The sequence below is a fragment of the Lutzomyia longipalpis genome, chromosome 1 (assembly GCF_024334085.1).
Source record: "Lutzomyia longipalpis isolate SR_M1_2022 chromosome 1, ASM2433408v1".
NCBI classification, from domain to species: Eukaryota; Metazoa; Arthropoda; class Insecta; order Diptera; family Psychodidae; genus Lutzomyia; species Lutzomyia longipalpis.
In genome coordinates, this window is record NC_074707.1 from 40,109,097 (window position 1) to 40,126,327 (window position 17,231).

The 17,231-nt window shown below is 34.7% G+C and overlaps 3 protein-coding genes across 5 annotated transcripts in view; 1 reads left to right on the forward strand and 2 right to left on the reverse strand.

Annotated features, from left to right (window-relative positions):
• LOC129787307 (DNA-binding protein RFX2) overlaps window positions 1-17,231 on the reverse strand; it is an 865,065-nt gene that overhangs the window by 538,372 nt on the left and 309,462 nt on the right. The gene's annotated exons all lie outside the window — the stretch shown is intronic.
• LOC129787353 (m7GpppX diphosphatase) lies at window positions 1,776-4,261 on the reverse strand. The gene is made up of 3 exons (XM_055822891.1): window positions 3,796-4,261; window positions 3,586-3,731; window positions 1,776-3,522 (listed from the first exon to the last, which is right to left on the reverse strand). The coding sequence occupies exons 1-3, from the start codon at window positions 4,076-4,078 to the stop codon at window positions 3,016-3,018; spliced, it is 936 nt and encodes a 311-aa protein (XP_055678866.1). The 5' UTR covers window positions 4,079-4,261; the 3' UTR covers window positions 1,776-3,015.
• Window positions 4,295-17,231, forward strand: part of LOC129787338 (protein roadkill) — a 137,330-nt gene continuing 124,393 nt past the window's right edge. For both annotated transcript variants that reach the window (XM_055822874.1, XM_055822875.1), the window contains exon 1: window positions 4,295-4,573. The gene's annotated coding sequence lies outside the window, so the exon portion shown is untranslated. The remainder of the gene's footprint in view (window positions 4,574-17,231) is intronic.

Sequence of the window (17,231 nt, forward strand, 5' to 3'; positions counted from 1 at the left end):
TTAGTTTGAAATGAAAAATCAGTAACGGTTTAGTTGGTTTAGTAAACCGTTTTTTTGATACAATTTGGAATCCAATAATGAGGCATTTCGAGCCGAATTTTAATTGGATTTCTTGTTACTATGAGAGTTGCTTTAAAAAAATGTAAAGGCTGGTTTAAGACATTTAGTTAGAGAGACTTAACGTATATTTAGCATTCATAAGTCGATCATGAACCTATCTGAACAATTCTAAAAAGATAAGAACACCCAAAACGTCGCTGGAAAATAAGTAAAAGAGTCATTTTTTTCAGTTATAGACTCCACTGCCGAGATAAAAGATTTAATTACAGTGAATGTCCTATAGAACGAATGTGATTTGTCTGTGAAAAAATTCGTTGTATGCTCACTCAATGATTTTCATCTTTGATGATTTAAAATGTGTTTTCTCATTTTAATTCTTCACGAATTGCCAATTTCTCTCATGTCAATTTCAATTAGAGTGGGGATCCGTAGTGAATATTTAATCGGTTTTGTTCCGGAATCTTTACTACGGGCCAAAATCTAAACTGGTGGATAAATATCAAAATATTTATGCAAGCTTCTGTAAGGTCAACAAAGTAATCTTTATGTACTACAATATTATTTATTTAGCTAAATAATATTTTTTTAAAAAATGCTAAAAATGAATTTGAGGGGTGGCTCGTAGTAAACAACTCGGAAATAGTGCACAAAATGGCATTTTTCTCTGAATTAACTTACTGTGGCCCCTTTCTAGACTTAGAAGTTTTGTTTAGGGAGTATCATCATCTTGAAAGAGACAAGGAGTGACAAAGCGAAGAGAAAAAGAAACAAATTTGACCGTTAGGCCAATTTTTGAATTCCCTCTTCTTACATTTTTGTTAATAATTTTTTTTCTGATCGTCGGATTGACCTGAAATTTTTACACAATCTTCTCAAATAACTAAAGAACTTATTTCCAGAAGCTTGGTTCAATACCTCTAAGAACTAAGGCGCAATTAATCGAAATATAGTTCTGGGGTCGGTCACCTACCCCTCATAGTATACGGAGGGTTAACACATTCTATTAAATTAATTAGATAAAATCTATTGATCCATCATTTACCTGTACATTATTCTGAAGATAAGAGAAGCCGTAACATCGCTGGAAAGTAAGTAAAATCGTCTTTTTCAGCTTGACTCCACTGCCGAGTAAAAAAAATTACAGTGTGCTCCGCATACAACGAATGTTTGTCCCTGAAAAAGTATTCGTTGTATGAATCACTCACTGATTTTCTGTCGAAATATCATTCAGACGATTCAAAATGTATTTTTTTCCATTAAAAATTAGCAAAATAAATCCTTAAAAATCCTTTAAAATTTTTGAGTTTTCTTAAGAAAAAATTCCTTCTTTTCCCGGTGTTAAAATAATCACTCACTTTATAAATTTAATTCTAGAGCAGCGCGGCCTGCCGCGTGCCCGTTCACTTTGAAATCTCCGAGCGATCTGACAAGTTTTTATTGACATTTTGTCATGATTTCCAGTCTATTTTTTCATTGGCATTTTGGAACTTTCCAGTGACCACCTCTGGAATTCTTCAAGCCTTCAAATGGCGCCAAATTTGAATTTATTAAGACAATTTGCAATTATTTCAACACCCGGATTTTACCTGTCTGGAATCTTTGTTTTGTCTAACATTCCCAATTGTTATTTCGTCTGAGAATTTAATGATTAGAGATCAGCGAAAAGCAAAGAAATTCGCAACAACTTTGCTGCAAATAAAAGAACATAAAACTTCTTCATCTCACCCACAGAAGAAACTCCAATTTTTATTGCAAAATAATTCTTTAATTCACATTTTTCTTGTCATAAATAATTCCTACGTACAAGTTAAAAAAAAAGAACTAAATATTTGTTAGAGAAACAAATAGCTGAGGTGGAAGCCACAGCTACTTCTGTACACCTGCGGGAGAACCTGAGCATTTTCAGCGAAGACATTCAGAACTTCCTGGAGCATTTTGCACGAAATCTCCACTTGTGTGACATTCGTGTCACTCAGCCAGTCTTTTAATTGCGGAATTGTATCCTCATGGCCCCTTTGGTACATCACCTTGATTGCTGTGCCCCTCCGGAGGGTCAGCTGCGTGCCCCCTGATGCGCTCGAATGGAAGATTTCGAGATTTTTATCCACAATCTGCAGGAGGAGATGATATGGCTGCCCATTGGGGAGATGAGCTGTGAAGATTATTTTGTGGAAATGCGCAAGACCACAGAGACCGGCCATTGTGAAGTCCACAAGAAGTTTCCGGATAATTGTGCAGAAATTTTGGATTTGATTTGCATTTGGCATGAGTGGGCCCTCCTGGCCATTATTGGTGTGGAAGAGGATGCTGTCATTCCAGAGCTTAACACGATTGCTATCGAGTGTCTTCCCGAGAAGCGCTAGGCATCGGCGGCAGAAGATAAGGGGGCCCTTTTCACGAACTTTGGTCAGATGGCTCCGATGGAGGGTGAAGAGGTAGTTCCCGTAGAAGATTTCATCGGATTTGGGGGTGAAGGCGCTTGTGGTGCTCGATGAGGGTCTGTGGCAGAACCAATCGGATGCATCTGATGTTTCTGAGGGGAGTTCAAGGATGCGACGGATGAAGGTCTTCTCCTGGCACGTGAGGGTTGCACGACAATTGGCACAGATGATGCCAAAGTCACGATTTGGTTTCAAATTGATGGGAATTGCGAGTCCGGAAGTGATTCCAGCTGTACTTGGTCCCCCTGGAAGGATTTCTTCGTCAAACTGATCAACATTTGTGCTGATCCGGAAGCTAATGTGCCTCCCAGTGGCCACCATTGAGCTCAGGGTGTGAATGTTGAGCTGGAAGTGCTCCAGGGGGATCCGGATGTTGTCACAGGGGAAGCTCAGGGTGATCTCTGTGGGCTTGAGACTAACCCTCACCGTTTCACTAATTGTCTCCTCGAGATGGATAAAAATGCTCGCAGATTGCAATCTGGGACGGTGCTCAATAAGCACGCCCCTTAAGCACTTAGTCGTGCTTGATGGCCTTCCGGGAGTCTCCGCGGAAGTCATCCCAGAGGCGATCATTCTCACGCACGACAAAAGACAACGTGGCACGTTGGTAGTAATCCGGCATTAATTCAATATTGCTTATCACCGTATCCAGGAGGTGGCTCTTCTCGCAGTAAATCCCCGGAGCGTCGTGCTTCAGGTAGGTGAAGTGAACGTGAAGGTGGTAGAAGGAGGGTTGGTAGTGCAGGTAGATACGAAGCTGTGAACGCCCAACGGCATATTTCTCCTCAATAGCAGCTACACCTTTGGTCAGGATATTCCGCAGAAGCGGCAGATGGTTGCTATTGAGGTCCCTCACGGACTTAATGCCGTGCTTCCGGACCAGAGCCAAGCAGTAAAGCGTCTCCGGATTCTTGTTATCCCACTTGAGATCCGGGAGTAAAATAAACCCCGTCTCCTCGCATGGATCCTCAAAAATTATCCGTTCCTTCTCCTTTTTATGCTCCAAGATGTTGTACAGCCACTGCCGGAAGATTCCCGGAATTAGAATCATTCAAACAGCACAAAAAAAGCAAAAAAATCTCACCTCTAGTGAAAACTGTTCCCTCTCAATGTGTTTAAGTGTAACCTCCTGATACAATTCCTGGGTTTCCTGGACAATGTGAACTTCCTGCTTGGAGTACTTATCAATGTGCTTCTGTGTTGCCGGATAGATTACCGTTGTCTTCACACCTGGAACAAAATCAAAGAGAAATTACTTCATTACTCCCTTTGTCAAACATCTCAGGGTCATTACTATTGATTTCCGGCTGGGGAAAACAGTCAAAATTCCCATAAATATCATTCACAAACTCCTCCCGGAGTTTTGTTGCCTCACTGAATAGCCCCTTTGAGGTTAGGTCTTCCTCCGTGAAGGGTTTCTTCTCCAAAATCACCACAGCCCACTTTTCCTCACTCAAATCCGTAAAGTGCCCCAGGAGGGACACCAGCTTGGTACTCGTGTTGCTGTTGAGGATTCTCTCCAGCCGGAAATGGGAGAAATTGAATGTGATGCCCTGATGCTCCTCCGTGGTTGCCATGGTGCTCGTATTCCTTCAATTTTCCTCCCCCACAATGTACTTCCTGACTGCTAAAGAAAACTTCCTGCAGATTTAGCTAATTACCGTGTAAAATAATTCAGCCAAAATCGCGAAAAATCCCGAGAAAACCACAAAAAATAATTTTTCTGCCTGCGTGGGAATTATTTGCAATTTTTTCGCTTCTTCTTCTTCGTGCAACTTTCACTTTTTTGCTTTGAAACATTTTCCCGTCGACTCGTTGAGCGTACCATGCAACCCTTGCCCTTTTTGCGATAAACGCTCGTGCAATTGATGATGGACTTTACGGAGTTTTTTTTTGTGAAAAAATCCGTGTTTATTGGGAGAAAATTAGAAAATCCAGCGTGAAAAAAGGACAGTGAGGGTCTGCCGGAGGGATTTAAATAAAAAGTGAGGCGGTGTAGTGGTGTGTTGTGCGTGAAAAACCCGATTGACTGGCAGACGGAGACGACGAAAAAAATCGAAGCAATTTTTCAGGTGAGATTTTTCTCCCTTTCTGCCCTATTTTCGGCTCTTTGTGGTCCGAAGGGGATCTTCCGGAGGGCTCACCATGTCGCCAAGGTGGGAATTGTTTGGTATGCCTCGGAGGAAGAAGGTCAAATGTGGGGTAAAATTAGATATTCTGCCCTGAAGTTTCCATATTTACTTGCACTTTCTCGCGGAGCTGCGAAAAAACTCCATCAGGGCCACTAGGGAGCATATTGGAGGCTTTTCCAGCTTCCTGGGGTGCTTAATTGACCCACAAGCATACCCCAAGGGTACTGTGGGGCAACAAAGACGGGCACCGGAGCGTGCGAAAATGAAGGAAAGTGGATTTTTCCTTGAACGACATTTTTGGAAGAAAAGTGAGGTTAGAATGCTCTCATTTCAGCAGAGCGATTTTGCGTGCAATTTTCTCTTTACAAATTCATCTCGTTTTTCCGTACACAAGCATTTTCTCCTGCTTTCCTCAATCTATTTTCATTTTACACAGATGATCCACAAATAAAGCAAAAAAAACACTGAAAAGAACAGCAAAAGAAAATTGTGCTGATTCGTGCGATTTTGTCACGAAGAATTTTCGAATTCACCTCAATTTTCTTCTTCAAATGGCCCGTATGAATAAATTTACAATTAAATTGTCTTCAGGCCGCAATTGAACGTAATCTTGGGTATCAAAAAACAATTTCACGTGAAATATCAATAGCAAAATGGTTCGTGAGTGAACTTTGGGATGGAAAACAATGGGCAAATGTCAAGGTCACGGGATTGTCGTACACGGAGCCATTCACATCCCATTCTCTCTACTAAAAGATTTTCTTTTCCTTTCGTCACACAGAAAAAAAAATATTTATCGTCTCGCTGACATCGCAATTAAATGCGAAAATTAATGCTTTCATGATGAAAATGATCACAAAATCATCTTGCGTGTTGTCCTCTGGTGACCTCCTTGAGGTTTTCAATTTAATCTTCTCACAAGTCTGCTGCTTTTTGTGTGTTGTGCTGATGCTGCTAAATGGTGCCCACGGGAACCCCAAAAACAGCCCACATCGTTGCCACAAGGCTGCCTAAAAAAATAATTCACAATGCGGAAGCTTGGCAAATTGTGTGATTGACATTTGCAAAAGAACAAGATATATAAATTAATAATCAGGGGTTAATAATGATATGAGGTCAAATAATGATCGGCTGGTTTTGGAACGGGCAGCAGCGCGCAGATGATTCTGAGCCGGATTGGAGATTTTTTCTGGGTTAATTTATCACACCATTCACAAGTTGAGCCACCTCGTAAAAGCTGGCAGTCCGATAATTTTATTTACAGCCACCAAATGGCACCTAAAAAGCATCATCTCAAAGGCACCTTGTCGTCCCCCAACAGGTGTCACAAATAGCACAAAAAAATCAATTGATTTCTCAAAAAAAAAAAAAAAATTATTAAATTGGATGGCGAAAGCTTTGGTTTTTACTGCAAATTAATTTTTGTTTTTTTTTTTTAAATTTAAGAATAAGTTTTTGAAAGATTTAGAAAATTTGATTTTTCTTAACGACTTCCAGGAACTATTTTTTCCAGGGACTCTACACTGAAAAAAATTCAAAGAGTGCCTAAGAGCGCTGAAAGCGATTTTATTATTTAAGTATTAAATTATTTTATTGGGTTGTCCAATATTTATTCGGATTTTTTACCTAACATATTTAACATTATATTACATAAATGGGGATGAATAAGACAGAAAATCACAATTTTACTGAATTTATGTGAATATCTTAGGTTAGAAATCCGTGTAAATTTTGGACGAACCAATAATGCTGATTTGATAAAAATAATTTACATACAAAGGGATTTTAAAAATATTATAAAAAAATGTTAGGAAAAAGATGACAAATCTTAAGAAGAAACATCAAACTGTATTTCAATTTTATAGCAAATCTAGGTTGATCTCAAATCACTCTTGAGCTGGTTAGCATTTCATTCACATTAAGTTTTTTTTTAAATCATATTTTTATGAACGATTTTTTCAGCTTAATAAAACAAAAATAATTTTATTACAAAATCAACAATAAAAATATCGAAAAATGAGTCGTTACAAATAATTTTTAGATTTGTTTGCTATAAAATGAATGTTAACCTTCTTAACCCTTGGAAGATTTGCTGGCCAAAGTGGCCAATTCGACAATTTTTTTTAATCGTTACAGAATTAAAATCTGTTCAACATTCCGTGATAAATTCTACATCTGTGTATAGGGGAGTTTCATTACTTCAAGATCGTCGAAAGAAAACTTGGAAAAATATTTTCTTTTGAGAGAAAATGAAGGTCAAAATTTTGAGGTTATATACCTCGATCTTTTAAGTGTTAACAGTGAAATAATAAAATTTTTAATATCTAAGGCTGATGTTTTATTAGTTCAAATCGTACTGAAGTTAAAAAAAAAAATAGAGAAATCGTATAAAATAGCCGCGTTTTTCTTATCTACAATTTTTTAGAATGTTAACCTACTCAGCAGTGATTTGATGCTTTTTAAAAGCTAACGTCTGCTCTCTGATAAATAAGTTTGAGTCTTCCTGCAATTCTTATGAATTCTAAACCGTATTAAATAGCGCTTTTTCTCAATATTAAGCATCAAAGACTAAAAATTATGGAATAAGGACAAAAATTAGGGTTTCTGTGAGAAGTTAACTGGTACAGAATTCTACGCAATATTGCACTACGTATATTGAAAGTTTTATTTACTTTCTAAGGCTTTGAGGTACTTTTTGATAATTACTGCATACTGATTAGTGAGTAAAAGTCGAAGGAAGACCCTCAGATGTTCTTATTCTTTCAATATTCAGTTCATGCGTATACTCGGCATTTTCTTTATACAACAATTTCCACAGTGATATAGGCAACATTTTCTTCCATTTTTTTCCACTTTACATATCCTTCCAACTTCAATGACGTCTTTGGGTGGAATTTTCTTTCTCTCCTCACAATTTATTTATTTTTTTATAACAAAGTTCAGAGGTAACTGTGTCAACGAACACGCAAAAAGCTTTATTCTCTCTCTATATGTGAAATTTTTATTATTTGCAATGCCACTGTTGTTGGTGCACACACTTCAATCATCATCATCATTGAAGGAGTCTGGGGCATTAAAGAAATCCCCCCTATGTACATATATATTGTAGAGTTGCGTTGTGGAAGAAAGAGGGCATTTTATGCAAAAATCTTCAACTCTCAACGCTATCTGGGCCACAGATTTTTTTTTCAATTTGCACAGGCTCTTTTTTTTCTTATTACTTTGTGAGGCTGTGCATAGGACGGTGGTGGTGTGTTTTATCGAAATTCAAAGAAAGAAATAAAGAAGGAGAAAAAAAATTGAGAGCATATACTCTTTGGTGGAGTTTCATTGAACTGAAAATGGTCGCAGAGACGTGAATAAGAATGATTTTTTTTGCGCTCTGCCAATTTCATTTGTGTCGGGTAGAGTTCAATAAATTGCAGGCGGTACACCCCCGCACAAAATTACACGATCAAATGCACTTTGAGGGGGGGAGTTTAAACTCCTATAAATACAATTCCAGTTATTACTATTGTGATGATTAATTGTGAAATTATTGAGAAATTCCATCAATACTAAACTATATGGGAATTGTATGCGCGCCTATGTCAGAAATAAATCAAAAATATATCATTTATGAAAATATGCTTGAGTTATGCTTGATTGTTTTTTTTTGTGCTCAATAAAAATTCCATTTGTGTGTTAGAAAAATCTTAAAATTGTTGCAAAATATTATTTAAATGAACCTCACAGAGAATTGAGGTGATTCGGGGACTTAAAATTTGTGGAAAATGGGATTAAAATTGTGGGTAAAGGTGCAAAAAAATCCTCGCAATGTCCATCAAATTTAGTGTTATACATAATATACTTAGTATATTCTTTAAGCATTCTCTTTTGTAGAGTTGGTACAATAAAATTAAGGTTTGTGTGAAAAATCGCCACGGATCTGAAAGTCTTGATGGCAAAAAAAAAAAAAAATAAGAGAGAAGCCGTGATTTGGTTTACTGGAAAAATGTGAGGACACTCGTGAAGAACAACCTTCAGTGTCTCCATAAAGACATAATACACTCACTTCTTTTGTAGTGTGAGATCTCCACTGTGGAGCTTTTCGTCTGGCTGAGAGACACAAGCATTGTAATCAATTGATTTCAGCAGCATACCATGCAAAGTCTTTCGCAATTTGTCTCCGTTTACTCATCACTTGAGAGCTTTTTTTTCGGTGTCTTTCATTTAAAGCTGTTTGACCAATTTTTATCACACACGCGCATAGTTGATGACCCCAAAAAAGGAAGGTGAGAAACTGGCGTCAAAATTGAGGTATTTTACCTTAATTAACGACAATAAGAAATAGGGTGCTAAAAACAATGGGAATTTAATAAGATTTAAATTCTTAATCTCATTTCAAATTGGGGGGCCTATTAATTTAATTTGCAGGATGACAAATATAATTTGAAATGATTTGAAATTATTGCTGATTCAGCATTAAATGTGGGCTCTCACACGAAGATTCATTGCATTGCACTACCTCATAATACCTCCCATAGTTCCCATGAAAGTGATGAGGGAATGAGAAATTTAGTTTATATATTATTTTGAAATTCACAAAATGTGTATTTGTACACAATAAATACATCTCCAATGTCCAATTCAATAATTGCATTCATATAAAATAACTGAAATAGATCTGCTAAATTTTATTATCTTGCTTCAACATGTCAACATCATTTGCACATGACATTTGCACTGCAATTTGCGTGTGGTATTTGGCGACGGAAATTGTCGCAATTTTATTAGGGGTTTCTGACAGGAAAATTTGTAATGTGCTGCATTTTTTTTTAATTAAAAATTCTCTCTGAAAAATTGAGGGAAATAAATTGCTAAAAAAATGAAAATTCTGTGAAATAAAATTGTGTCGTTTTTCCGGAATTTATTTAGAATTGTGCATTGTACGATGTATAGTAGGTTTAGCAAATTTTCTTTATTGGCTTTGAATGTATATTAATTAAAGCATAAAAAATTATAATCTTTAGAGAAAAAAAAAACGAATTGATTCAATTAAAGAAAATTAGAGGTTTTTTAAGCAATTTTGAAATAAGACTTTGAGCGGAATTCACTACTCAGTCGGACTTTTAAGTTGGTCTTAAGGTTTTGAGTCATTTTTTTTTAAGTCTGACTTAAAACTTTTAAGTCATGCTTGAATTTTCCTGAGTTGTTCTGGAAAATATGTAAGATTTTCTGATTAAGGAACTTGAATTTGAATAAAAATAAATCTTAAATTGCATTGAATAGAGAGCAAGTTTATAAAAGTTAAGTCTAGGATAATCTAGGACTTCATTATAATATTTTTATTTTCTTTTTTTTATTTTATTTTATTTTATTTTATTTTATTTTATTTTATTTTATTTTATTTTACTATAGATGGAAGAAAATCTTTTTAGAAGTCTTTTTAACTTAAAAACTTAGGACCGACTTAAAATTATAAGCCCGACTGAGTAGTGAATTTCGCCCTTTGTGAAATTACTTCTGTACAAATATTCTTCAATAAATAATCTTTAATTCTTCGAGAAATCTTTATTCTTCAAGGTTTTTCTTACAAAATCCCAAAGTTTGCAATGTTTAAGAATTCTTTATCTTTCTGCTAAAAAATAAAGATTTCAATTCCCATTGCCTTTCCAATTTTATCTAACGTATCCAACATATTTTCAATTACATATAAATAAACGCAGCTCTGTATATTATTTTGCCTTCAGTAATTGGAATTTAAATCAAAATGGGCTCCCATTAAATTAGCACCACTATAAATTACATATAGGTATCCGCAGAATTGAGCAATAAACTGCATACAACACCCTCAAAATTGAACTGAAAATAATCACATTCTCTCACTAAATTCATTGAATTTACGTGCATTTTCTGAATCACGTAGGAATATGACAATTTGTCGGCATTCAACTATTCAAATAATGGTATAATTTAATATCTATTTTTTTCTTACTTCATTTACTGCACACACAACACACCTTTCTATGTAAAATCTCGATATGGTTATCCTACACAAAGCACGGCACGAATTGGTTAAAGGAGAAAAAACTACGTTTGTTGATTTTATGGACAGAGAAAAGAATTGAAGAAAAAAAAAAGATTTATGCATTTTAATGGGTTTTTGTCTTTTATTTACAATTTCCTCAAAATTTTCTCCTTCAAGTTGTAAATGGCAAAAAAAGAAGTAATTTAATGGATTAATTTGCATATTGTGGGATTAATAGAAACATTTCAATTAAGATATAATCTTATAGAAAAAGTACAAAATTAATTGTACTGGTGGCAAATATTTATTGATTGTAAACATAAATATTTTTTAAAGAAAAAAAAGTAAAGGAGTTTATTCACCGTTGTATGGACAACTTTGTCATTGTATGGAACATACTGGATACTCTTGATTTTGTAGATGAGCAACACAGTATAAGAAATTTCCCATTTTTCACTGAAATTAAATGAGAAAAGTTGGCAAAGATTTTCCAAAAAATTCAAGGAATGACGTCAATACTGTTCTTTTTGTCTCTTTCGATGCATGAAGCATCCAAGCTTATGCTTCATGGTTGATTTTGAATAAATCTTCATGTTTCACACATTTTAAGAGACAAAAAACATACTGTGACGTCATTCTTTGCATTTTTAGTCAAATTTTTGGTGGATTATCCTAGTTAATTCTCTGCCGATTTCTTCTTTTTTTATTCTCTACAAAAATTAATGGATCCCAATTTTTCTCTAAACCGAGAAATGTCCCAAACAACAGTGATTAAACTCCTTCCTTTCTTTTATTTTTATTAGAAAATTTACTTGAAAAATGAAACAAAAAAAATCAATGAAATTTATGATTTTTATTGTGGACATAAATATGATTTGATTATGTTGAGAACGTATAAATTACATTCCTTATCAGACACATATCAGGGGCATTGCACATTGTATTAATAAAATAATTCTAAATAGAGAGAGAGAGAGAATACAAAATATTATCTTAACTCACATATAGATATGTGAGAGAGCTTTGAGATATTTGAAGTAAAAATTCTATATGCGCATTAATTCAAAAAGCCAAGACCAACATATTTGAGGTGAGCTAATCCTTGGGCTATTAAATCTTACACCATTCGCTTGTAGCACATTACCCATAATGTACTCACATATGTATGTATGTAATACTTAAATTATCAACCTCCACATAATTAGTGTCAAATGGAAAATTTCACTTGATGCTCGACCACTCACAAAGCTTATAATACGGTGTGCTCCCCTTTTTGAGGCAATCTCTTTTTGTTAGTTAGGTAGGTACGTTATAAAATGCATATGCAGCTTCAGTAGACCATATTGCAATATTCTCTTCCATTTGTAAAGCATCAAAAGCATTTTAGATTATGGGTGCACAAATATTAATTCTTTAGTAAACAAAGTGGAGAGAGAAGAGAAGAGAACAATTCAAACGTGAAAGGAACAAAAAGTATATAAAATAGTGGTGCACAAGTGAATTCATTTTGAGATTCATTGGCAAACGGAGTAGAATTTTATTATTAATTTATTATGTGGTATGTTTTTGTACTCTCAATACCTATATGTCACCATTCAATAGCTTATGCAATTTCCCAGAGTTTTGTACCCAGCAAACGCTATATGGGCTAATACAGTTGCACCCATAAATAGCTAATGTCCCATGGATTTTACTTGCAATGTGTACATAGGCGCCCCAAAAGCCACCCACATAGGAGTCACCTCGCGTCACCTCATTCTCCGTCATCTTGCACACAGTCTCACTTTACAAGTCATCAATACTTCGTCTCCTCTTGTCCCTCCGCCCTCTGCCAAAAAAGCATTTTCAATTCTCAACATTCAATTTCACCCAACCTTAACGTTAACCAACATGAAAGTTGCATTTGATTTTGAAATGGGGGAACGTAAAATGCACCATTCAATTGGGATCACATCCCCAAATATCATTCCTGGATACATATTTCCCTATATATAGATACGCAATATATACACATACATAAATCATCCATTGAATACATTTTCAATCGTACCCCCATCATACCAAAATACAATTGAAACATAAATTCCCAATAATTTTCTATAGGGTGGATGGAAATTTCGATGAAGGGGATTGTACAATACATGCGGGGGATAAGCATACCTTTTGAACTTTTCACGCAGGGTCAACATTGCTATATAATCAATCATTTTTGGGGAAACCGGAAAGGGCTGAAGGTTTTTGCGTCAAAGGATCTGTCAAGAGCAGTTTGATATTTTTGCATAAATATCCATACTTTATCCCCTCCTATTTGCTATGAAATGTTTTCCCGAAAAATTCAAAGAGAAAAGCCAAAATATAATTTGTGGTAAGGGATGATTTGGCGTGATAATACGACTACCAGGCGTCTCCATAATGATTTATGATTGATTTTTAAGTAAAATAGAGTTTTAGCTGTGTTTCTTTCAGACACAGCTTTTGTGTACCGAGCAAAATCGAAAGTCGTCAGATCGGGCTCAAATTTGGGATGAGCACGAATTAGGGTCCCCACATTCCAAAAAACGTATGCGCCAAAAATTTTTTTTTTCCGGCCGTCCGTCCGGCCGGCCGGCCGTCCGTCCGTAGTATAACGCTAAATTGCGAGAGAACGGCGATAGATAGAGACTTGCGGTAAACGGCAAAGTTTAAATATCGACTGGAAGACATCCGATTATGATGTCAAATTTTACCCCCCACCCCTCCGTCCGCCATTTTGAATAACCTCAAAATTTTGTTTTCGCTATATCTCAGCCCCTGTAATAGCTAAAAATCTGAAATTTTGATATGTTGTAGGGGACATCAAGAGCTTTCCAACGATACCTCATTTTTGAAGATCGATCAAGCCGTTTAGTCAATATGGCCGCCACAATTTTTCATCGAAAATCGACCATAACTCGAAAACGGCTTGACCGATTTTGATCAACCCGAGGTCAAATGAAAGATCTCAATAAACCTTACAACTCTCTACAACATCAGAAGTTTCAAAAGTGACCGCTAGGGGGCTAAAAATCAAAAACAAAATTTTCGATGAGTTTTCGATGAATATCTCGAAAACGCCATTATCGATTTGCTTCATTTTTTGATATATTATAGCTTACTATAACATCTATTTATAAAAAAAAAATTAAAAAAAATTATGTCGCCATTTTGAAGATATTGAGTTCCAACTTTGACATGTCATATCTCGGGTTCTACAAGTCCGATTTTGATCAACTCAAGCGCAAATGAAAGGTTTCGCGAAACCCTACAAATGTCTAGAACATTGCAACTTCGAGAAATGACCACGAGAGGCGCTAAAGTCAAAATCAAAATTTTCGAAAATTTCGAACTCGAATTTTTCGAAAATACCATTATCGATTTACTTCATATTTAAATATGTTATAGTTGAGGTTAAGACCTTTCCAACGATAGCTCAAACTCGAAAATCTATAGAGCCGTTCCCGAGATATTGCGTTTTAAAGATTTCTTGGGAGATGACTTCAACTTTTCCCGACTTTGCGCGTATTTAAATGAATTCGCGTTCTAGTTTGCTCTCACAAAATTGGTACACTGAAAGAAACACAGCTCTCGTAAGCTTGGTCAGCTTACCAGTACATTTTTTTCTGTGTGACTTCGGTGCATCTAAAAGAATTTTCTTGCTCATTTTGCAACAATATGGAGGCGTCAAATAATTATGAGGTGGCGCTCTTTATTAACTACTAACTTGATGTATAATTAGAGCGAATAATTCAATCTCAAAGTCTAAAAGAAGAATGAATTCTAAATTTTACGACATCCAGGTTCTTTACTTTGATGGAATTAGCATTAATAGCTTGATTTAGAGATTTAATTTTAATAAATGATTATAAATTACAGCAACGTAGTCAGGGGGAAGGGGTAATTGGGAGGTACCTTAAGTACCTTAAGAATTCGGCTAGTTCAGGTATTTTTTTTTTAGAGGTTAGAAAAATGTTTTTTTTTATTAAAATTTTTAACTTTAAAAAACACTTAAATATTATTCTTACAGATTATACAATTTTAAGTTCAACTTTACATCATTTTATATTATCAATACCTCTTTAAATAATAATTGTCTTACTCTTTACAAATATTCTTATTAAATCGATAAACTTTTGATTAAGAAGGGAGGTACAGAAAATTTTTATTTCATTTTAAATTCTTCTTTTAAAGTTCCTTTTTTTGCTAATTTCTTCCAACACTTTTTTTTTTATTTTGTGGTTTATGTTGAACACTAAACAAGTGAAAAGGAGTTAAACTAGTGAATGTATTAGATGAAAAACCAAAGTAAAAAAAAATCCTCTTCACAGCATGTGGATATCCATGAATTTATAAATATAATGCAGCAGTGCTGAATGTGACGACACCAACATCAATGGGACGATGATGGTGATGAAGTTGGTGATGAAACTGTGTCACAAAGTCTTTAAATAAAAATAAAGTTTCCTCCCCGCATTCGTAAATGCAGCATATAATCTACATAAATATTGGGAGCAATAAGAATAAATTGTGTGTACAACGGCGTGTGGTGTTAAGAAGAATTTAGGTATAAAATTGATTATTATCGTTAAAATTGCCTGACACATTTTCTCACGCAAATACACCACATTTATACTCACTGAATTTTCTTGCAATATTATATATAGTTTGGGTGTACTATATGTACATATAACACATACCTATGTATATTAGTTATAAGCACATCTCACCTATTATTAGTTGCAAGAAAATAACTCAACATTTAACCAATTTACTACAATGCTAATGAGTCGTTCATGTGAAAAATTTAGTCTTTTATTTCAACATTTTAGACAATTTATACGGTGTATTTGGCATGACTTTTTATTAATTTAAATTACTCCTTTGCCATTTGCAATTTATCAACATTTTTCATCAATAAGGATTATATATTGTTGTTAACTATATTGTAAATTCAATGAATGTGATTAATTGTTTCTTTTGTAAAGTACCCACCAACTCAGAGACAGTTTGATGTGGCAGTGACGAGATGTAAAAAAAAAAAGAATTGTAACCATTTAGTAACATTTTTATTAATTATTCTTGCGAAATTTCTGTGAAATTGGGGTCCCTGGTCAATTTTTCTTTATTAAACTCTGTTCACTTGACTTTTTTTTCTCCTCGTCGTCGTCGTCTTCGTGTCCATGACGTCTCAATGTGTTTCTGAGTTTTGTAAAAGGCACATGTATGTATGTAAAATGTACATAAAAATCAGACGCGAGACATCGAATGAAATTAACAAATGAAGAAAAAGTTTCTCAAGTGTAATTGTTGTTATCCGGTTCATCATTTTGGCAATGCTTGCAAAAATTTGAAGATGTTTTTATTTGACATCATTTTTTTTGTTACTTTTTCGTACAAAAAAATGTCATTAAAAATCTCTCACGTGAGTGACGTGAAAATGTTTGCACATTGGCGAATTCAGAGGTAATTTTAGGGAGTATTTTCGGTGAAGAGACAAACAAAGGGGGTATTAGAGTTTTAGGAACAGGCTCTTAAAAAATATTTTTTTTTTAATTTTTTTTAGTAAGTCTTTTAAATCAGTTCTGAAAAGGTTGATAAATCAATATTGAAAGCGTCTTTTTAAGCTTAAAAATCAGCTCTAAAATGTTTCTAATAAGCTTGAGGAAAAGCTTTCAAATTACCTTGAAAATAAGCTTAAAAACTATCTTTAAAATAAGCTTTTAAATCAGCTTTAAAATTAATTTTAAAATAACCTAAAAATCAGATTTTACAGCATTCCAAGCATAAGATTGTTAACAAAAAAGAATAATTTCCACATGAGATAAATTATATTATGTTCTGTTATTTCTTCACGCATCTGTTTCGAGTTGAATGACATATATTTTGGCCAATTAATGGGTAATTTTGTGTAATTCTATGCCTCACGAAAATTTTTGACATTTTCATGGTGTATTTTAGTGAATAAGATTGTAATATTAGCTTTATTTTTTTTTGTGAATAAATTACATTTTATTTAGTGGCGAAAAAAAAAGAGAAAATTGTCTCACAGTGGCGGCATACATATCCACATTACACCACCACCACAACTGCTTAAATATCATTAGGTTGATGTGTGGTAAAGCTTTATTTGATATGACACGACAATTGGGCAATCTGCAAAAACCCAATTCAATAAATTCTCCGTGCAATCAACTCCACCAGTGGCAGGCCATTACAATTGCTTCATGCTGCGAAAATGTACAAGAGGAAAAGTTGAACGATATATGCATGTAGAAAAATGTATATAACAGCAGCAGCATATATAATGCAAACATTGAGAGATAGATTCAGACAATTTAAGAGTTTGACCCAATAATTTTTGTTATTCACTCTCATATAGCTATTTGCCTATATAGTTTTGCTATATGCCCATTCATTCTAAAAGGAAAATTGAGTGCTTTTTGAGAGTATATAAATGTACACGGAAAAAAATGTTATAATTTGTAAAAGCAATCTCAATTTGATGAATGGAAAACCTGTGAGGAATTTCACAAGAAATGCAAGCCGTTGTGCAATGCAAAATTCCTGATCTTT